The 23,120-nt window shown below is 36.3% G+C and overlaps 1 protein-coding gene across 1 annotated transcript in view; it reads left to right on the top strand.

The window, feature by feature from the left end:
• The window catches only part of GRAMD1C (GRAM domain containing 1C), a 132,052-nt gene that overhangs the window by 81,875 nt on the left and 27,057 nt on the right, over positions 1 to 23,120 (top strand). The window contains exons 8-9 of the mRNA XM_044670087.1: positions 1,699 to 1,831; positions 2,798 to 2,960. Coding sequence (XP_044526022.1) covers positions 1,699 to 1,831; positions 2,798 to 2,960 — 296 coding nt within the window. The remainder of the gene's footprint in view (positions 1 to 1,698; positions 1,832 to 2,797; positions 2,961 to 23,120) is intronic.

Raw genomic sequence — 23,120 nt, 5'->3', positions numbered from 1 at the left:
CTGTTGCCTGTAGCTAACATTCCAGCATAGGGCCCTTAGCACAATTAGTCTCTAATTCTAGGCACGTTCTCCCTTTTCCTCCTCTTAACTTTAAAAACCTTTAGTATACTTCAAGACTCAATGAGACCAAAACCTAGTGTATGAGTGTTAAGACAAACACAAGAAGGTACATTCAAGTGCCACCTACTTCAAGACCTTTCCCAATGTTCCCAGGTGTTATTTCTCTCCACTCCCATGCCCCATTACTTTGTATTTCATCTATATTCTTTGTTTACTTACATAGGAACTTTCTGAAGGTGTTCCATCTACCTAGCAGAATAGAAGCTCCTTGAGGATTAGGGTGATCTCACTTTTGTATTTTGTATTCTTACTACTTAGCACAGTGTCTGAAACCTAGTAGGCATTTATTTCATAAATGCTTGTTGATTATTTGTGGAATCTTGGATAAGTCATTGGATCTCCCTCACACACAGACTCTTCACCTCCAAAATAAGAGGAACTAGATGACTTCTAAAGTTTTTTTCTAGCCTTTAACCTATGATTTCATGAAATGTGGGATTGTAACTTATGGGAAAAATTGGGACAAAATTGAAGGTCATCTGTATAGACGTAATGACCAATTCTAGCAGAATAATGTTGGGAAAGAGAGATGAGGGAAAGAGTCAGGAAGAACAAGGGAGAGGATGAGAAGAGTAGTAAGGGCAGAATTTTTTTTCTTTCTAACTTTTAATATTTTTTTATTTTTACCAATTACATGTAATAAATTATCACACAAGTTTTCCTAAGTTATATGATCGAATTTATCTCCTTCCCTCCCTGCTAGCAGGCGATTTGATCTGGGTTATACATGTATTATCATAAGGGCAGAGATTTTGAGAATACCTACACTTTGAGGATATAACAGGGGGGCTGTGGGCTGGTGAAGGAGAATGGGAGAGTCTCAAAAATAAGAGAGCCAGAAGGAAGTCGTATCATGGAGGCTGAGAGGGAAAGATAATCAAGAATAATACTCTGTGACATTTATTTCAATGGACAAAAATTTCTATTCAAGTCATACTTTCTAAGAACTAGTTTTTAAAAATCAATTCTTCTGATTGGTGAAATACTTCTTATTGTTATTGTTCAGTCATCAGTCATACCTGTCTCTTCATGATCCTACTGTGTGTGAGAATCACAGTTAGCAAATGTTAGAGGCCACATTTGAACTCAGGTTTTCCTGACTCCAGAAGTTCTATCTAATGCACCACTGAAGTGCCTCATAGGTGGTCCATTATGTTAAGTCAGTCTCTTTAGCCCTATTTTACTTTATTCTTCCCCTACTCACAACTTGGATCAGTGGCCATGTCATGAAGGACTTAAACCTTTTATAACTGAGATACCCAAGCTCCAGATGGGTGAGTGCCTTACATGGATCCCACTATAGCAAGCTTCTGATTCACAAGCTCATGAATAGAGGGCTGAAAGGGGCCTCAGAAGCCATTTCATCCAACCTCATTTTATAGATGAGGTAACTTGGGGCTAGAGATTTTAAGTCACTTCTAAGGTCACATAGGTAGAGAGAGAGTGTTAGAGGTGAGATTTGAACCCTGGTCTTCCTGAATCCAAGTTAAGTACTCATCTTCCTCTCCTTTTCCTTTTTGTCTCCTTTACTCTCTCTCCTTTCTATTGTTAATAAGAGGAACATAAATTTTCTTACAGAAGTCCAGGAAGAAGCAGCTTGGATGAATCTGGGGAAAGAGATGAAAAATTATCAAGTTCAATCAATTTTACTCGTGAACCCATTAATAGGGTTCCAGAGACAGAATCATTTAATGGAAGTACACCCAAAATGGTTAGTATGGAGCCTTTCTTTGCCTTGGTATGCTTTTCTTCTCCTCCACCTCTAAACTCAATTTGAACAATGTCTTCTTCTCCATGAAGCCATTGCTAATTCCTTTAGCTGCTAGTCCAAAAACTACCTTAAATTCTTTTGTATTTTTTTGTATATACTTAGTGTATATGTATATGACACTTCTTTTTTTTTTTTTTTTTTTTGCTTTCTAATATGTGTCATCTATTATTGTGTGGTACAGTTATTGGTATGTGTCATACCCATCTACTAGAATATAAATTCCTTTTATTAATTTGTTCATTTGCTAAGATAGATAGATAAAGTATTTATCAAGTGCTTACTGTGAGCCAAGCACTGTTTTAAGTGTAAGCCAAAAGAATAGTTCCTGCTCTCAAGGAGCTTATACTTTTAACAGTATAAAAAAGTACATAAAAGGGATCTTAAAAGAGGATGGGGATGGGGCAAGATGGCAGTCATTTGGGAGCATCGGCTCAGGGTAAGCTTGGTGAGGGGAAGGTAGGGGGCTCAGTGGATAGAGAGCCAGGCCTGGAGATGGGAGGTCCTGAGTTCAAATTTGGCACCAGACACTCCCAGCTGTGTGACCCTAGACAAGTCCATTGCCTAGCCCTGCAGATTGAGTACCCTGTACTCAGAGAATTTGCTATCTGTGGTTTTGCAAATTTTCTCATTAATAAACACATGAAAAAAAGATAGGTTGCACCTTCAGATATTCATGTATTTCCTTCCATTTTTTGTCTCAGAAGACTAGTCAAATATATCTTTTGTATATTAGTTTACTTCTTTTTAGTGCACTGATAAATATCAAAGAGTGATCATCCCACAGTATACTTTTTTCCCCTCTAACAATAAATTACTATATTTGGAACTCTGTTAAGAGACTTTAATATGGAAAACAAATTATTTCCTTTTTGTTTTTAACATTTAGTTGTTCACTCTTTCTTTTAGGGATTACGGAAAGAGGATTCCATAAGTCCCAAACAGAACAAGAAAAGCCCTTTACTGATTTCAGAAAGAAGATTAAATAGATCCCCACCCAAGGCCCTGGACCTGAACAAGAATGAATACCTTTCTCTGGATAAAAGCAGTACTTCAGATTCTGCTGATGAAGGTAAGAAATGTTTTAAATTTAAATAACATTTCACGCACACCTTTTCATATTTATCTTTGCTGTGGGTATCTTGGAGATTGAAAAGATAGAATATTTAAAGCTGGACTAGAATGAGAGCAGAAAATGAAAGAGAGATTTTGTGTCCTGTTGATTTTAACTTCTTTTCATTTTCTTGGTTACTTCCTTCTTGTATATATTTAAAATTATGATTATAGAAATGGAGAAGCTATTCTCAGGCTATTTTCCTAGCACCTTGATGGGGTTGTGGGATAGTTTGAAAAATATTTACCCATGAATTTCAAAACTTCTCTCAACTTGCCCAGTATGAACTTTAGGGCAAAAGTACCTACTTTGTGCACACCTTGAACCCTGGTCTTCCTGGCTCCGATGTCTATTCTTTATTCACTATTCTTTGCTGCTTCTCAGTGCTCATTCTAGGCAACTAAGAGTAATCTTGTAGGAAAAGTGTTGAATTGTCTTGGTAGAGAGATTTTCCTTGCCCAGTAGTTCCCTGTATTGTTGAAGCTATAGGTTTTTTTCTTGTACCCTCATATGTAAGAGTGCTACAGATAGGGGTCAGGAACTAGGCTTGAGATCTCATCACTGGGCAAGGGGACTTTCTCTACTATTGCAGGGTGGCAGGATTTCTGATACTTGGAACATTGATACGGTGAGAGTTTTGTCCAGGATCACACAGCTTTGAAATCAGCTCTGCCTGTCCACTAGGCTCTACTGCCTTTTTGGGATACAACCCTTACCCCCCCACTCCATCTTCAAGAAACTGACATTCTTTGTAATACAGGTTTTAGCATTGCCATGTTTGGCTTAGGTCAAACCTGGCAGTTGCCCTGGATGGAATGTTGAGGGTGGCATGTGCCACGTGGCAGATGAAGCTTTATAACATATAAGGATATAAGTAACTAAAAGAGAGTTTGAGGGAGAGGAAAATAGTAATGAGGAGGAGTGATGGATATATTCAGAAATGAATGTGAAGAAACAGAAGTTATAAGTACAAATGATAAGTTCTTTTTTAAAAATTGGCTACCAGAATATACAGGGTCAACATAGATTCAGCCCAATCTTTGATACTTCTTCCTATATATTGAAATAGTTGGTAAAATCCTGGATTTGGACTCAAGTTCAAATCCTTTCTCAGATACTTAGTCGCTTAATTTTTCTTTGCCTTGGTCTCTTTAGCTCTAAAGTGAAAAGGTTGAACTTTATGAGTTCTAAAGTTTCCTCCACTTCTAAACCTATTACTTTATGATCTTATATTCAATCTTTTTGCTTTGAGATAATTTAAGATCTCAAATTGTCTTTAAAATAAAGATGTTCTTTGATGCAGTTTCAGGGTCACATGCATCTTATTGTATACTAATTCTTTGAAAATTGATGGCTCATATTTTAGAAGACTCCCCTTGATTAACTAAAATATTCAGTTAAAGAAAAGATTCTATTTTCATACCTACCACCCTAGATAAGTGGGAATTTTCTATATTCATTTGATGTTACCTTTCCAACTATGGAGTTATTTCCTAAAAACAAAATGCTTTTAGTACTAGTAAATAAAGGTGGAGTATAGCAACAGATTTGAACCACAGGAATTGAGAGGGTGTTGTTGCACTTGTCATTCCTGTGTTTGGACTTCAAGATTGACTAGTAGTATAGACCTGAAATCATCCTTCATTCCCTCATTTTAATAAGTACCAAGACCATGCACACTATTGGAATAGAAATAAAAATGCAACACTTTATAAAGGTCAATCAGAATTTTTGAAGAATATTGCTATTTCTTCTGCAAAAGGTAAATTATTCAATTAGTTTATAAGTGATATTTATTAAAAAAGAATTATAATACATTGAGAGAATCATTTTTAGTGTCTCTTTCATTTATGAGTCAGTATGGAAGAAGGTGAGATGGTTGCGGCCCTATGCTCCTCTGGGAGTCAATAGGAATAATAATAATAATAATAATAATAATAATAATAATAATAATAATAATAATAATAATAATAATGGAAGAAGGTATGAATTAGTTATTTATACTAGTATGATGCCAAAACTAAAGTTACGATTGCAAGTAGATCTACTGTGGCACCCGGTGGCCAAGTAGGTAAGTGACAACAAAATAAAAGATTTTTTGGTCTTATTTCCCAGGCCTTGTCTTTGCAAGAGAAACTGTTTTTTAAGAAGTTGCTTTGTGTTTCAGGCTTATCTAAATGGATAGTAATATGACATATTGGGAAATAAACAGAAAACCAATACCAGTTTGGCACAGACCCAGAATTTAAGAAAGAGCAGTAGTCAAATGAGTTCCTTCATGGCCACTAATTACCTTTTCTTTCTTCTTAGGGTCACTTCATAGATCTTTCCCATAAAAAGTAGCAAGAAAATAAATTGATATCTGACACAGCAGAAACAACACTAGTTCTGAATTCAAAATATTGAGTTAAAACCCCACCTTTTGTCATGTAATACCTGGTTTGTGTTGAACAGTCATTTCATGGCCTGGGACCTTAATTTCCTTATTCTTAAAATGAGAGAATTGAACCAGATAAGCTCTCAGGATAGCTCTAGATCCTGTGTTAACTGATTCCACTATTTGAAGATTATATTTATGACAAAGCAAGTTATAATTATGACAAAGCAAGTACAGGCCAAATTTGTCAATTATGGACACAGTACAGTTCTGGGAGACTTGGAATGAGATTATGTGTGTAGATGAAATAAAGTGAGAGGTCATGTCATTGATCCAAAGTAGGTTTTTTTTTAAAAATCTTAATGGCCATACTTTTTTCTTTTTTAAAATTTATTTTAAAATATTTTTCCATGATTCCATGATTCATGTTTATTCCCTTCCCTTTTCCTCCTCCCATCCCAGAGCCAACAAGCAATTCTACTGGATTATACATGTAGTATTACTCAATACTTTTTTTTTTTTTTAAACCATTACCTTCTGTCTTGGAATCAAAACTGGGTATTAGTTCTAAGGCAGAAGGAGCTGTAAGGGTTAGGCAATGGGGGTTAAATGACTTGCCCAGGGTCACACAGCTGGGAAGTGTCTGAGGCCAGATTTGAACCCAGGACCTATCATCTCTGGGCCTGGCTCTCAATCCACTGAGCCACCCAATACCTATTTACATAGTATTCATTTTTGTAATAGAGTAATCTTTTATAAACCAAAACCCCACATCCTATATCCATACACACAAATGATAAATCATATGTTTTTCTTCTGGGTTTCTACTCCCATAGTTCTTTCTCTTGATGTGGATAGCATTCTTTCCCACAAGTTTCTTGCGATTGTCCTGGATCATTACATTGCTATTGGTAGCAAAGTCTATTACATTTGATCTTTCCACAATGTTTCACTTTCTGTGTACAATGTTCTTCTGGTTCTGCTTTTAATGGACATGCTTTTAACTAACCATCGTAAGGACAGGACCAAAGGATAGCCTAGTTAAATAAGAGAAAAATAAGAGAAGTTACTATTTTTTCTTCTCCATGAACTTCCCTCCACCCTCATCTTCTACTTAAGTCTTAGAGGTAAGGACTCTGAGAAATCTGGACCTGAGTATTAATGGTTAGCAAGTCCCTATCTTCCCTGAATTAAATCAGCAGATCAACTCAGTACCTACCCAGTGGAAGAAGGGTTGTTATGGCCAATTCTTTTTTTCTGAAAGAGACAGAGATTCCAGCTATTAATAAACTATCAGATATCTTGTATTTTGTGTACTATCATATTGCCTGTTCAAATAGTGTTGGCAGTCCATAGAGCAAGTGATTGGACTTCTGGTCAGTCCGTAGTGGGACTGAGGGTAGTGTCTCTCCCTTTTCTGGTGCAACTTGATCAATTACTGGGAGAAAAATGACCTTTTCCTGGAGTTGAGAGCATCTGGGGAAAATCTGTAAGTCTTCTGGTAAATCAGGGAGTTGGCAAGTCTGATAAAAGCCCAAATGTGTAAGAAAAAGAGTTGGCCCAATTTTAAAGAACATAATATGTCTTCTCTGCTGGCCCTGGCTTTGTTCCCTGTCATGGGCAACTGATTGCCAGGATTGCCTGCTTTTCCCTCTTCTGTGTCATGAGCTGTTGCTGAGGACTATTTGCCATGAGAGGCAGAGCTTAGGGTGTGAGACTTGACAAACTGGCTTCAGGAATGCTGTCCAAAGCTGTGCTAGGGTGTAAAAGCAAGAACTAAAATCAGGCGATGAAATAGTCACTATTGAGTTAGCAGCACAATTGGGATCAGAAATAGGAGTCACTTGTTCACCCGTTTAGAATCAGGAATGTGGAGAATGGGCCTATATCTTTGGAGGCATATTTGGTTGGTAGTTAAAATGTGGGCTTCATAAATAAGAAAGTTTCCTGGTTCTATTTCTACCACTGCACTTCCAGGTCTTATCTGCCCACTTCCTTAGAAGAAAAATAGGTGAGCATCCAGGCATGTGGGTGAACAGAATTTTCATATTTCTAGTATTGTTGGCTTAATGTAGTGCAACAGTAGTAATGATGATAGTAATTGGATGGGAGATTTTGAAGCAATTACATCATGAAATTTTTAGTGAGTGTTCTAATGCAGAAATCTTTTATAGTCCTGTTGCTTTCCTGTAAACTTACATAGCATAGTCAGTTTCTTGCCTTTTGAAATGCAAGATAACAGCCACTTTTCCATCAATCAGTCATAATATACAGTCTTATCTAATAATTAAATCTAGAAGAGAACATATTTCATGCTTAAAGAAGGTATTGGAAATAATTGTATGAAATTGTATTGAAATAATTGTATGGAAAATGCAGCTTTCTTTTGTATATGCTTCCTTAAAATATGAACAGAACTATTTTTTTACCTGTAGGATTCTGATTTGTGGTCCCCCAAATAAATAAAAATAAGTTCAATAATTTCTAATCATTTTGGGAAATTTTAATACTCCCCAAATCAACTTATTATTTAATTGTTTCAGGTTGCTAATTTCTGGAACCTTTCTGTTCATACTGGAATTACAGTGACTAGTGCTTGTTCCACTGGAGTATTTTTAAGGAGACAAGGAAGATAAGGCAGATTAATGTCTAGCTGGAAAGTAGTTTATTTAGTTGAAGCCCATTTTTTTTCTTTTTCTCACATACTATTCATTTTCATTACTTAAGATAGAGTGATGACCCACTAGCCCTTGGTTTTTGCAAGTTTATGAGCAAAAGACTTGTATTTTCTACATATAGGGTTCTTCATAGGTTAAAAAAGAATTAGAAATAGCATTTACTTCTTTTTTTTTTAAAGCCTTACCTTCTATCTTGGAGTCAATACTGTGTATTGGCTCCAAGGCAGAAGAGTGGTAAGGGCTAGGCAATGGGGGTTAAGTGACTTGCCCAGGGTCACACAGCTGGGAAGTGTCTGAGGCTAGATTTGAACGTAGGACCTCCTGCCTCTAGGCCTGGCTCTCAGTCCACTGAGCCACCCAGCTGTCCCCACATTTACTTTCTGAAAAGAAACTGAAGAAGAAAACCAAGTTCACTGAAGAGAAATTTTACCTTATATGTCTTTGTTTTGGTGGTCTTAATTTTCTTAATTTCTGCTACCTTTTGTATTTCACCTTCATCAGATGCTTTTCTTTTTATCATTTTCATGAACTTCTGAAGGTCAAAGGTTTTCCCAGATTAAGACAAAGGTTTTCTGTGCTTCCATATGTTCGTTCTGTTCTTGATTTTCTTCTTTTTCTATTTCTAAACACAAACCAGTGTCTTTCATATGCTCTATATGGCATAGTCAGAAGCTATGCCATGAGCAAGGATCAACTACAGTAGGCTGTTGTGATGAGCATTGATTAGGAGCTCCTAGAGTAAAAGCTAAATGATGGTGAAGAAGTCAAAGGAGGATCCAAGGCATCTTCAGTACTATGTGCTTGATTTGTAGTCAGGAAGATATGGATTCAAATCCTACTTCAGACACTTGCTAACTTTGTGACCCTTGGGGAAGTCATTTAATCTAACTCATTATGAATTTCATCATCTGTAAAAAGGAGAGAATATTAGTATTATTATGAGGATTAAATGAAATCTTATATATTAGGTACTTTACAGATTGTTATTATTATTGTTGTCATATTATTAGCAAGCTGAGCATTTCTTAACTTATAAAGAACAGTATTCCTAAACCTGACAACAATCCCCTACAGTTTCACCTTTGAATGATTAAATTTAAAGTACCACAATCCCTGCTGAGTAGCCTCAGAAGAATGCACCGAAACTTGATCTTTGTGTCTTTTGGGTGGGATGGGAAGTTCCACATTCTGTCACTTAGGTATTTCTTTTTTGTTGAAGTTTTATTGATATATTTTTGTCTTTGTATGCCAGAGGGGAAATCATCTTTCCCACATCCAGACTGAAATCTCCTTTATAACAATAACAACAGCAACAAAAACAAGCAAAAAAATCAATACAGAGGTCACATCTCACGTCTGTTCTAGTAGTCTTCTGCCTCTGTGCTTTAAGGAAAGAGATTTTTCATTATGTTTTCTAAAATCTTTTTTGTTTATCAGTTTTCACAATTTAATATCCTTTTATGGGCATTCATCACTTTGATGATAGTCATTTTATATGGTTCTTATTTCACTCTGGATCAGTCATATAAATCTTCTTTGTTTCTCTGAATTCCTCATATTTGTATTTTTTCATTGACACAAGTAGAGCCATTGAGGTAACTCCTTTTATTGGTACAGATAGGAGATTCTTCTGCAACTACTAGTCTTAGAGTTACCCATACCCCTGAAAAATTAAGTGACTTGCTCAATCATTGCCAATATGTATCTAATGTGGGACTTAAAGAAATCCCTCCTGATTCAAGATCACCTCTATGTTCATTATACCATTATACTTCACATCTTCCTTCACTTTAATATTCCATTATATTCATATACAGTAGACTTTTAACCATTTGATCCCAAAGTATTAATAAAGAGCTCATTATGTGCCAGGTGCCATCCTAGGTGCTGGGGGTGTAAGTTTACAAAATGAAATAATCTTTACTAACAAAGAATTTATATTATATTGGAGATAAATAGATAGAAGAGGATATATGAAATCAATACAAATTTAATAAATATAAATATTTACAAAATGGCCAAATTCAACATAGTTTTGAAGAGAAGACACTAGTAGTTAGGGAATTCCAAGAGGCTTCCAGCAGAAGAGGGTGTTTGAGTTGCATCTTATTCTTAAAATTTTTTTATCTCCCTTCCCCCCAATTACATGTAAAAAACTATTTTCAACATTTGTTTTTTTTTTTAATTTTGAGCCCCTAATTTTCTCCCTCCCACCTATTCCTATCCACCCTTCCCTGAGATGATAAGCAAAGTGTAAATAATATTCATTTATTTTTTAATATTTTATTTTTGTTCAATTACATGTAAAAATAATTTTTAAACATTCATTTAAGAAAATTTAAGTTCCAAATTCTTCCTTTATTTCCACCCTCCCTCCCTCTTTCTCATCTCCCCTCTTGGAGACGGTACGCAATCTCATATAGATTTTGCATGTGCAATCTTATGAAACATTTTTCCATATTAGTTATTTTGTGGAAAAGAGCTTAAACCCAAAAAAGAAAAAAGAAAAGAAGAAAGTCAAATACAGTATGTTTTGGTTTGAATTTAGACTACATTAATTCTTTCTCTGGAAGCAGTTGACATTTTTTATCTTGAATCTTTGGGATTGTCTTGGATCACTGTATTGCTGAGAATAACTAGGCCATTCACATTTGTTCATCAACAATATTGCTGTTACTGTGTACAATATTCTGGTTTTGCTCACTTTACTTTGCATCAACTCATGTAAATCCTGGTCATCATTTCTTCCAACACAATAGTATTCAATTACAATCATATATCACAATTAGTTCAGCCAATCTCCATTTGATGAACATCCCCATAATTTCAAATTCTTTGCTGCCACAAAAAGAGCTGCTATAAATATTTTTTAACAAATAGGCCCTTTTCCTTTCCTTTTCTTTTTTAAATCTCTTTGGGATACAGACCTAGTAGTGGTATTGCTGAATCAAATAATATGCACATTTTTATTTTATTTTTATTTTATTTCATTTTATCTACTTATTTAGTTAATTTTTAAGCCCTTGCCTTCTGCCTTAGAAACAATACTATGTTCCAAGGCAGAAGAGTGTTAAGGGCTAGGCAATGGGGGTTAAGTGACTTGCCCAGGGTGACACAGGTAGGAAGTATCTGAGGCCAGATTTGAACCTAAGACTTCCCATCTCTATGCCAGGCTCTCAATCCACTGAGCTACCCAGCTGCCCCAGTATGCACATTTTTGGAGCCCTTTGGGTATAATGCCAAATTGTCGAGCTACATCTTAGTGAAAGAGAGAAACTGAGACAGAGCTAAGGAAGAAGTGCATTCCTAGTAGATAGAATGACTAGTGTAATAGAGTAGAAATGGAAGAGGAAGTGTCATGTATAAGAAGCAGAAAGAGCATTTGCTAATCAATGTGTGCTTACTTTTATTTCCAGTTCTGTGTGTAGCTACAGAAAGCCCTACCAGGAAAACTGTGGCATATATTGGACATTGTTTCCTATCTTTGGGAGTATGTGCCCAGTGGTGGGAAATTGAGCATCATCCCATAGCCTCTCTGTCATCAACTGTTCCTGGTTTTCTCATCTTTGCCAGTTTGCAGGGTATTAGCTGAGTCCTCAGAGCTGTTTAAATTGAATTTCATTTACTATTAGTAATTTGGAATAAGCTATCCCTTTTCTCTTTATTCCTTGATGTCACAGTTACCCATTGGATTATGACTCCCTGATATCCCCATTTCCTCTGAAGTGGTTCTAATGTTGAGGGACCAACAAATTAGAAAAAAAAATCTTTGTATAGAGTTTGAGCCAACTCTTCTGTCATTCAGCTCAGTTTGATTGCTTTTAAAAAATTCTAAACTGAAATATTGAACCAAACATCTCTAAATATGTTTTCTATTTGGCCAGCTCTTAAATGTACTTGTTGAACATGATAGCCTAAATATGCTACTTCTTTTGTAATCCAGTCAGATGTAGCAGCAGTGCTGCTTTTCAATCTTAGATCTGAGGTTACCAGTATGAACTTATAGTAATTTTATACGGTAAGTAGACTTACATTAAAATTCTTCAGTGGGATTTTTTAAAAAGAAAACTTTTTTCAGAGATAAAATCTGAATTATAGCATAAAATACCCCCTCCCCCATGTAATCCACAATTTTTCAATTAAAACTCCATTGGATCCTGATGTGGATATTCCTTCCTGCAGTGTGGATCACAACCCAGCTATGCCTGTCCATGTCTGCCTAACTCTCATCTGTGATTTCCTATAAATTTGCCAGAGAGGTTTCATTCAACCTGTGGAGGATTCTTCCTCTCCTTCTTTAAACATGACATGAATATAAATAAAGAAGGGAGCCTGTCTATTCTTTTGCCTCTTAAGCAGAAATACCACTATTAAGCATGTATTTTCTTTTTTTTTATTTTTATTTTTTTAAACCCTTACCTTTTGTCTTGGAGTCAATACTGTGTATTGACAGATTGATTGATAAGGGTAGGCAGAAGATTGATAAGGTAGGCAATGAGGGTTAAGTGACTTGCCCAGGGTCACACAGCTGGGAAGTGTCTGAGGCCAGATTTGAACCTAGGATCCTCCCGTCTCTAGGCCTAGCTGTCAGTCCACTGAGCTACTCAGCTGCTCCCTAAGCACGTATTTTCAAAAGTAACCTGAAGGAATATCCCCAAAGTCACCAAACTTCCCTTATCTTTTCACTTAGCAATAAACTAAAAAAACTTCTGAAAGAATTAAAATAGGGAAAAGATACATTTATATGTATAAAGATATTTATAGCAGTACTTTTCATTGTAACACATGGTAGTTACCCATCAATTGGAGAATATGTAAACAAATTATAATACAGAGGTAGCTAGAAGGCTCAGGGAGTAAAGCATTAGGAGTAGTCAGGAAGATCTAAGTTCAAATCTGCTTTCAGAGACCTTGGGTAAGTCACCTTAAAAAACCCCTCAGTTCGCTTCTCTTTCCTCAATGTAAAATGGGGTAATAGTAGCAGCTACCAATGTTGTGAAAATTTACTGAGATAATATTTGTAAAGCACTTAAGCCAGTACCTGGGATATAGTAGGAGCTTAATAAATGCTTATTTTCTTCTTTCCTTCCTGTATGAATGTGAATGCAGTATACCGTATTATTGTTTCATAAGAAATGATGACTCTGATCAATTAATAGAAACTAGAAAGGATTTATATGAGCTTGAATGAAGTGTGAAGAACAGGAAAACATTTTATAAAATCACCACAACAATTAATAAAGGAAAACAACTTTGAAAATTCTCAGGATCTCTGATAAATGCGATGACTAATATTGACTTCAGAAAACTGATGATGAAGGATGCCTCCCTCCTCTTGGCAAAGATGTGATAAACTAGAGGTAGAGAATGAGAAATTCATTTCCAGACATGGCCAGTTTGTTTTGCTTTATTATATTTATATTTTGCACAAAGAACCTCAGTGTACAGTAAGTTGGGAGTGGAGTTGGTTGGTACTGGTAACAGCACCACTTCCCCAAAAAATTATAAAGGAAAAAAGCATCAGTGAAATCCTAAAAAATATATAGAAGAGTGCAGAAAAATTCAAAAGGGAACAGAAGCAAGACACTTTTGTTATTAGCACATTAAAATTTTTTTAAAAACTGATACAGAGTTTCAGTTCAGAGACAAGAGAGGTGAGGGATAGACAATTGGGGTTAAGTAATTTGCCCAGGGTCAAATGACTAGGATGCTTCTGAGACCAAATTTGAATGTAGGGCCTTCTATCCCCAGACCTGGCTTTCCATCCAACAAGCACCCTAGCTGCCCCAAGCACAATAAATTTAATCTAGCAGTCATTAAGCATTTCTATAAGTGTTAGAACCTACTTTGTTTAAGGCACTGTACTGATTAATATATACTTTTCAAATGTATATAATGGAAGTTCACAGTTTCCTTTGCATTCTGCACTTTAGAATTTGAAATGTTCATACTTTTAGCATCTGTTAGATGATTAAAAATTAATTCAGTGGCAGCTGGATAGCTCAGTGGATTGAGAGTCAGGCCTAGAGATGGGAGATCCTATGTTCAAATCTGGCCTCAGACACTTCCCAGCTATGTGACCTTTGGCAAGTCACTTGACCCCCATTGCCCACCCTTACCACTCTTCTGCCTTGGAGCCAATATGCAGAAGTTAAGGGTTTAAAAAAAATTAATTCAATTTTATGCACTCTCCAAAAATATTTATTTATTTTTGTTTTTAGGTGTTTTTCCATGTTTACACGGTTCATTTTCTTTCCCTCCCCTTTTCCTTCCCTTCCCCCAAAGCCAACAAGCAATTCCACTGGGTTGTACAAATGTTGTCACTTGATACCTATTCCCATATTATTCATTTTTGCTATAGAGTGATCTTTTAAAGCCTAAACCTCAAATCACTTACCCAAATATACACGTGATAAGTGATATCATATATTTTTGCTTTTGCATTTCTACTCCCCTAGTTCTTTCTCTCAGTGTGGATAGCAGTCTTTTACACAAGCCCTTCAGGTGTGTCCTGGCTTGTAACACTGCTACTAGTAGTGAAGTCCATTACAGTGGATTGTTCCACAATGTTTCACTTTCTGTGTACAATGTTTTCCTGGTTCTTCATCAGGTCATTGAAGTTCTCCCAGTTCACATGGAATTCTTCCAGATCATCAATCCTTACAGTACAAGAGTATTCCATCACCAATATACCACAATTTGTTCAGCCATTCCCCAATTGATGGACACCCCCTCATTTTCCAATTTTTTGTCACCACAAAGAGTGTGGCTATGAATATTTTTGTACAAGTATTTTTCCTTATTATCTCTTTGGGGTATAAACCCAGCAGTGGTATGGCCACATAGTTCCAAATTGCCTTCCATAATGGCTGCTTTAATTCACAACTCCACTAGCAATGCATTAATGTCCCAATTTTGCCACATCCCCTCCAACATATTGGCCAATCTGGCAGGTGTGAGGTGATACCTCAGTGTTCTTTTGATTTGCATTTCTATAATCAGGAGGGATTTAGAACACTTTTTCATGTCTTTATTGATAGTTTTGATTTCTTTATCTGAAAACTTCCTATTTATGTCCCTTGATCTTTTGTCAACTGGGGAATGGCTTGATTTTTTGTACAATTGTTTTAGCTCCTTATAAATTTGAGAAATGAGACCTTTTTCAGAGGTTTTTGTTATAAAAATTTGTTGCTTCCCTTCTAATTTTGGTTGCATTTATTTTGTTTGTACAGAAAGTTTTTAATTTAACATAATCAAAATTATTCATTTTACATTTTGTAGTGTTCTCTGTCTCCTACTTGGTCTTAAATTCCTTCCTTTCCCATAGATCTGGCAGGTATACTATTTCATATTCACCTAATTTGTTTATGATTTCCCTCTTTATATTTAAGTCATTTATCCACTCCGAGTTAATCTTGGTATAGGGTGTAGGATGTTGATATAAGCCTAATTTCTCCCATACAGTTTTCCAATTCTCCCAGCGGTTTTGGTCAAATAGTGAGTTCTTGTCCCAAAAGCTAGGATCTTTGGGTTTATCAAACACTATCTTGCTACTGTCAATTTTGTAATAATTTTTTCTAATTCTATAAAAAAGTGTTTTGGTAGTTTGATAGGTATAGCACCGAATAAGTAAATTAATTTGGGTAGGATTGTCATTTTTATTATGTTAACTTGTTCTACTCATGAGCAATTGATGTTTTTCCAATTGTTTAAATCTAGTTTTATTTGTGTGAAGAGTGTTTTATAGTTATGTTCATATAATTCCTGAGTTTGTCTTGGCAAGTAGATTCCCAGGTATTTTATGTTGTCCACAGTAATTTAAAATGGATTCTCTTTCTAACTCTTGCTGCTGGGGTGTGTTGGAAATATATAGGAATGCTGTTGATTTATGTGGGTTTATTTCGTACCCTTCAACTTTGCTAGTTATTGATTGTTTCTACTAGTTTTTTAGTTCATTTTCTTGGATTGTCTAGGTATACCATCATGTCATCTGCAAAGAATGATAGTTTACTTTCCTCATTGTTTACTTAATCCCTTCAATTTCTTTTTCTTCTCTAATTCCTACTGCCAGCATTTCTAGTAAAATATTAAATAGTAGTGGTGATAATGGGCATCCCTGCTTCACTCTTTTTCTTATTGGGAAGGCATCTAACTTGTCCCTTTTGCAGATGATATTTCCTGATGATTTTAAATAAATATCGTTTATTGTTTCGAGGAAAGGTCCTTTTATTCCTAGATTTTCTAGTGTTTTCAATAGGAACGGGTTTTTTATTTTGTCAAAGGCTTTTTCTGCAGCTATTGAGATAATCATGTGATTTCTGTTGGTTTGATTAATGATATGGTCAGTTATGTGGATGGTTTTCCTAATATTAAACCATCCTTACATTCCTGATATAAATCCTACCTGGTCATAGTGAATAATCCTGTGATAACTTGTGGTAGCCTCTTAGCTGTTATTAAAAAAAAATATATTTTTTTTGCATCTATGTTCATGAAAGATATTGGTAGTTTTCCTGTTTTTGGTCTTCCTTGTTTTAGAATCAGAACCATATTTGTATCATAAAAAGAATTTGTTAAGACTCCTTTGCCAATTTTGTCAAATAGTTTGTAGAATATTGGGATTAATTCATCTTTAAATGTTTGATAGAATTCACTTGTGAATCCATCTGGCCCTGGTGATTTTTTCTTAGGAAGTTCTTTGATGGCTTGTTCAATTTCTTTTTCTAATGTGGGATTATTTAAGTATTTCTATTTCCTCTTCTGTTAATCTAGGTAATTTATATTTTTGTAAATATTCACCCATTTCATCTAGATTGCCATGTTTATTGCCATATAATTGGGCAAAATAGTTCTTAATAATTACCTGATTTCCTCTTCATTAGAGGTGAGATCACCCTTTTCATTCATGATATTGCTAGTTTGGTTCTCTTCTTTCCTTTTCTTAATTAGATTAACCAATACTTTATTTTGTTTTTTCAAAATACCAGCTCCTAGTCTTATTTATTAGTTCAAAATTTCTTTTACTTTTACTTTTATTAATTTCTCCTTTGATTTTTAGGATTTCCAATTTGGTCTTTATTTGAGAGTTATTAATTTGTTCTTTTTCTAGTTTTTTTAGTTGCATGCCCAATTCATTAATCTCCTTCCTATTTTTTGTTAATATGGGTACTGAGGGATATAAATTTTCCCCTGAATACTGCTTTTGCTGTATCCCCAAAATTGTGATATGTTGCTTCCTCATTGCCATTCTCTTCAATAAAATCAATAATTGTTTCTAAGATTTGTTCTTTTATATACCAGTTTTGGAGAATCAGATTATTTAATTTTCAATTAATTTTTTATTTGCTTCTCCATGTACCCATACTAATTAATTTTTATTGCATTGTGATCTGAAAAAGTTGCACTTATTATTTATTGACTGCTTTTCTGCATTTGTTTGCAATGTTTTTATGCCCTGATACATGGTCAGTCTTTGTGAATGTACCATATGCTGCTGAAAAGAAGGTATATTCTCTTTTTTCCTTATTTACTTTTCTCCATATATCTAATAACTATTTTTTTCTAAGATTTCATTCACATTTCTTAATTCTTTCTTATTTTTTCATTTGATTTATCTAGATCTGATAGAGGAAGATTGAGGTCTCCCAATAGTATAGTTTTACTATCTATTTCTTCCTTAAGCTCCACTAATTTCTCCTTTAAAAATCTGGATGCTATATCATTTGGTGCATACATGTTGAGTACTGATATTGCTTCATTGTCTATACTGCTTTTTATCAGGATATAATTACCTTCCTTATCTCTTTTAATCAGATCTATTTTTACTTTGGCTTTGTCAGATATCATAATTGTGACGCCTGCCTTCTTTTTCTCAGTTGATGCCCAATAAATTCTGCTCCAGCCTCTTATCTTTACCCTATGCATGTCTACCTGCCTCGTGTGTTTCTTGTAGATAACATATGGTAGGATTTTGGTTTTTAATCCACTCTATTTCCATTTTATTGGTGAGTTCATCCCATTCACGTTCAGTGTTAAGAGTACCACCTGTGTATTGCCCATCGTTTTGATTTCCTCTTTTAGTCTTGCCCTTTCTTTCACTATTTCCTTCCATACAAAGTTTTGCTTTTAATCAGTCCCTTTTCCTCCACCCTTATTTTACTTTCCTTCTCCCACTCTCCCTTCTTATTCCTCTTTAAGGTCTATTAATCACTCCCCTGCCCCTGCAACCTTTCCCTCCCTTTTATTACTCTCTGCCCCACTCTCCCCCTTCATTATCCCCTTTCAACTTCCCTGTAGTGTAAGATAGAATTTGATACCCCCAATAGATTTGTCTGTTCTTCCCTCTCAGAACTGATTCCACTTAGAGTAAGGTTTAAGTATTACCTATTACCACTCTCTTCCTCCCCTCCTTAAAATAGTATTCTCCCTCCCTCCCACCCCATGCACCTCTTTATGTGGTATAATTTATCCTATTTTTATCTTCCTTCAAGTTTATCTTAGTACTATCCTCTTTTTTTGTCCCCTCTCCATTTTTTTTTACATATCATCTTAAACAACTTAATACCATAACCTCTTTCTATACATATTTCTTCTATCTACTATGATAATAAAAACAATTTTTAAGAATTACAGATACTTTTCCATAAAGGAATATAATCAATTTGACTGTACTGAAGTCCTTAAAAAATCCCCCTCCCCCCTTCTTGTTTACCTTTTTATGGTTCTTTTGAATTTTGTATTTGGACATCAAATTTTCCATTTAGTTCTGGTCTTTTCTTTAGGAATGCTTGAAAATCTTCTATTTTGTTAAATGCCCATATTTTCCCCTGAAAGTATATAGTCAGTTTTGATGGATAGGTGATTCTTCGTTGTAGACCCAATTCTCTTGCCTTCCTGAATATCATATTTCCAGGCTTATAGAACTTTAGTGTGGACTATGCCAGATCCTGTGTAATCCTGACTGGGGCTCCTTGATATCTCAGTTGTCTCTTTCTGGCTGCTTACAGTATTTTCTCCTTGACCTGGAAGCTCTTAAATTTGGCTATAACATTCCTGGGAGTTGTCTTTTGGGGATTTAATGTAGGGAGTGATCTATGGATTCTTTCAACATCTATTTTGCCCTCTTGTTCAAGAATATCAGGGCAGTTTTCTTGGATAATTGCTTGTAATATGTCAAGGCTTTTATTTTGTTCCAGGCTTTCAGGTAGACCAATCATTCTCAAATTGTCTTCCCTGAATCTGTTTTCCAGGTCAGTTGTCTCTTCAATGAAATATTTCATGGTTCTTTCTATTTTTTTCATTCTTTTGATTTTGCTTTATTAATTCTTGCTTTCTTGTGAGATCATTAGCTTCTACTTGTCCAGTTCTAGTCTTTAAAGAGCAATTTTCAGATATGCTCTTTTGATTTTCCTTTTAGGTTTGACCTATCCTGCTTCTCATGGCTTCTAGCAAGTCAGTTCTTGTCTCCAATTTGCTTATTACTTCATTTGATTTCTGTGCCTCTTTTTCCATATGGGCGTTTTTGTCTTTTAAACTATTATTTTTTTTGTGTGTTCATTTCTTATTCCTACTTTTCCCATTTTTCTTTTATCTTTCTTACTTGGTTCTTGAACTCCTTTTTTGAGTTCCTCCAGAGCTTGTGACCAATTTCCATTCTTTTTGGAAAGTTTGGATATGTTTGCTTGCTTTTTACTCTCTGCTGTTGCTTTTGTATTTTTTTTTTTTTTTTAATCCTGGGACTCCATTCTAGGAGCATAGGGCCACAACCAGTAGGCAATGGGTCACACAGTCGCTCAGGGTCACCCAGCTGGGAAGTGTCTGAGCCCGGATTTGAACCTAGGACCTTTCGTCTCTAGGCCTGGCTCTCAATCCACTGAGCTAGCCCAGCTGCCCCTACTTTAGGTTGCAGTTTCTTTAGCAGATGTAGGTTTTTACAGGGTGGGGTTGCTAGCCCCATGCCCAACCCTCCTCCTTTTTCATCCGGGCTAGGGACCGTCTTTGGCCCAGGAGTGGTAAGGGTGGGCAATAGGGGTCAAGTGACTTGCCCAAGGTCACACAGCTGGAAGTGTCCGAGGCCGGACTTGAACCTAGGACCTCCAGTCTCTAGGCTTGGCTCTCAATCCACTGAGCCACCCAGCTGCCCCCCCCCTTTTTTTTAATCCATAGAAATTATCCAGGGTCAAGAGTTTTATTTGCTGTTGCTTATTTCTTTTGCCACTCTTGGATTGGGGTTCCTGCATGTTGCTGGTCATTGCTTTCTTAGCTTTTGTCTGGTGGGGCTTTGCCTTGGTAGTTTCTTCCCTCCCCAGTCAGAAGCCTGAGGGAGAGCAGGCAGTTCTGTGATGTTCTTTGTGTAGTGAGAGCTTAAAAGTGTTTTGCCCCGAGGCTATCTTTCCAGCCCCTGCTGCCTGGGCTTTGCCAGCTGTGTTTCTGCCCAAGCTCCAATCTCTGTCTGCCCAAGCTCTGAGCCGTTCAGCCTCAAGTCTTGCTGCCACGGCCTTGCACTACCATCAGGGTGGTGCTTTTAGCTAGCCCCTGAGAATTTAGGGATTGCCCTGCCCCTTGCTCTGACTTTGGCACTGGAGGTGGTGTGGGACAGGGATGATCAGCTTATGCTTTAATTAGTGCAGTTTCACCCCATATGTATAGTGTGGGAATCCCCAAATACTGCCTACCTTTAAGGCTGCATCCAGTGGGAGAGCCCCTTTAGTTGTCTGGTTTTGATTTCTGTCCTTTTGAGATGCATGTATTGATTGGTTGGAAGGAAATCCAGAAGGTTCCTGTTACTATGCTGCCATCTTGACTCCGCCTCTAAAAATTAATTTTAAGAAACTGAGAGAATAAGAAATGAGAGACAGTGAGCTTTTTCAAGGAAAATTGGCTTTGAGCAAGACAGTTCTCTCTGGATCTCAGTTTCTTCATCTCTAAAGTGAGAGAGGTAGACTAAATGGCATGTGAGATCCTTTTCAGCTTTAGAATTATTATTTTGTGATACAGAGCACAATGCAGTTTTTTTTTTTTAAGGATGAAGAAGATTTGAATGTGTTTATAGGCAGCAGGGAAGGAATCTTTAGATAGGGATTGAAGATTTGAGGAAGAGGGAAGAAGTGAGAGAAAGGATGATTGTTAGAGCAATCTGCTTAAGAAGACAGGAGGGGATACATAAGATCATCATAACAAATTTCTGTCCTCACATGAGCAGTAAATAAAATTCTGTTCAGCTGCTTGCTAGTGCCTGTCACATAATAAGTACCTAATGTTTGTTGGTAGATTTTTTAATTGTGTTGTTTTACCCACAAGATACTGAGGATACAATTCCCATTCTTCCTTTTCTGAATTCTTCCTTCTGCATGTCTCCACTACTTTGGTTGAAATCTTATGATACTGACCCATACTTTTTTGCTTAGGTTATACTTTCAACTATTCATTCACAATTAAGTAGTACTAACAAACTCTGAACTAAGTTTACACTTTGGATTTCTCATACTTGCTCTTCTCTAAAGTAACTATTCTCCTGGCTTCAAAATTTTCTTATATAGTTCTTTGTAATTGCCATATTTACTAGTCTAACTTGACTCCAAATTTGGATTTCTTTTGGCCCATTTCTTGTAACTGTCCATGTTCTTTGGTCCCCAAAGATTGAGATACATAATCCTATATTCCTGTTTTCTATGACCCAGAGTATACAAAGAGTTTTTTGTTTGTTTTGAGCTAGCTGGATTTAATATTCGGTCTTAGAATCTCTATTGAGCTCTTTGCAACTCCATCCTTAAAAGTAATAAAATCAATCTCTTAGATTATTATAATAATACCGACTGCCATAGACAGACACATAAGCCCATGAGCCTGAGAAACAGCAGTGTGCCACCTCTCCCTGCAAACCATGAGCTTTACTTCCAGAAACCACAATCATCATCCTAGTCTTATGGTAAAAACTGAGGTTAACTTATATATTTTATCTTGGTTCAGAAGGGTGAGTAGGAGACAGGAATGGACAATAGGTTGGGACCTAACAAGTTGGGGAAATACAGTTCAAGAATGGTTTGGGCAACTGACAGGTATGACAGTTGAATCCTAACTGCCACACTGATCCACCTAGCCAGGGAAAAAACACAAAGTTAACTATACACACACTATGAGGAAACCAACAGGAAAAGGGAAAAATAAAAGTTTAATTGTATTATTATGGTCAGGAGAGTGGGAGAGGTATATATGTAATTAGAAATCTCTAACTGGCAAGAACTGGAGTTCTAAGGGTAAGTTTCTCTGTCTACCTAACTTCAATCAGACTGACAGCCTTGGCTGAGGTCTAGAGGGGGAGAGCTAGATATTGGGGTTTCTCACAAATGGTCCAGGTCACTTCCTTGATGGCTTCAGGATACCAGGAACCAACACCTTGCACAGCAAATAATCCAAGAGATATCAGGTAGGGAAAAATTCTTGCAACTGTCCACCAGAAACAGACCCTTTTCCGCTACTAAGGCTTATCTTGAGAGATGTTGTCTTCAAGCTTCTCCAATCTCACAGATCCCTAGTCTATGGAGACATTGTTGGCTGCACTTCTGCTCCAAACCCCTTTCAAAAAACAATGACAGTTTTTCTCTCTCCTCCCTCTTTGCCTGCATTCCATTCAGAATGTCCATAGCTGTCAGCCAAAGTTTTTTCCCGTAGCCTGCTTGCAAAATCTACTTTTCTATTATTAAGACTATTTCCTATTACACTAGGGAACATCCCTATCCCTGCTTACACTAGCAGCCAGGCAAGTGTCACCATCAGGCATACAAACCCAAGAGCTGTAGGTGAGTACCCAGCCTCTCAAAGGAAGGAAAAGAGCCAGAATCTTCTTCTTCCTCACAAGCTTGGTCATTACAGTTACACAGCATTCAGGAGAGTTTTGTTGTCACTTTCTATTCACACTATTGTGGACATTATCTATGCCATTTTTTGGTTCTGCTTACTTTAGTTGTTAGACGGCAAACATTTTAAGTACTTACTATGATCCAGGCACTGTTCCAAGCACAGAGATATAAAGAAAGGTAAAAAGTAGGTCTTACTTTCAAGGTC

Source organism: Gracilinanus agilis, chromosome 3 (genome assembly GCF_016433145.1).
Source record: "Gracilinanus agilis isolate LMUSP501 chromosome 3, AgileGrace, whole genome shotgun sequence".
Taxonomy (NCBI): Eukaryota; Metazoa; Chordata; class Mammalia; order Didelphimorphia; family Didelphidae; genus Gracilinanus; species Gracilinanus agilis.
Note: the sequence above shows the minus strand (reverse complement) of the source record. Positions and strands in the feature narration are given on the sequence as shown.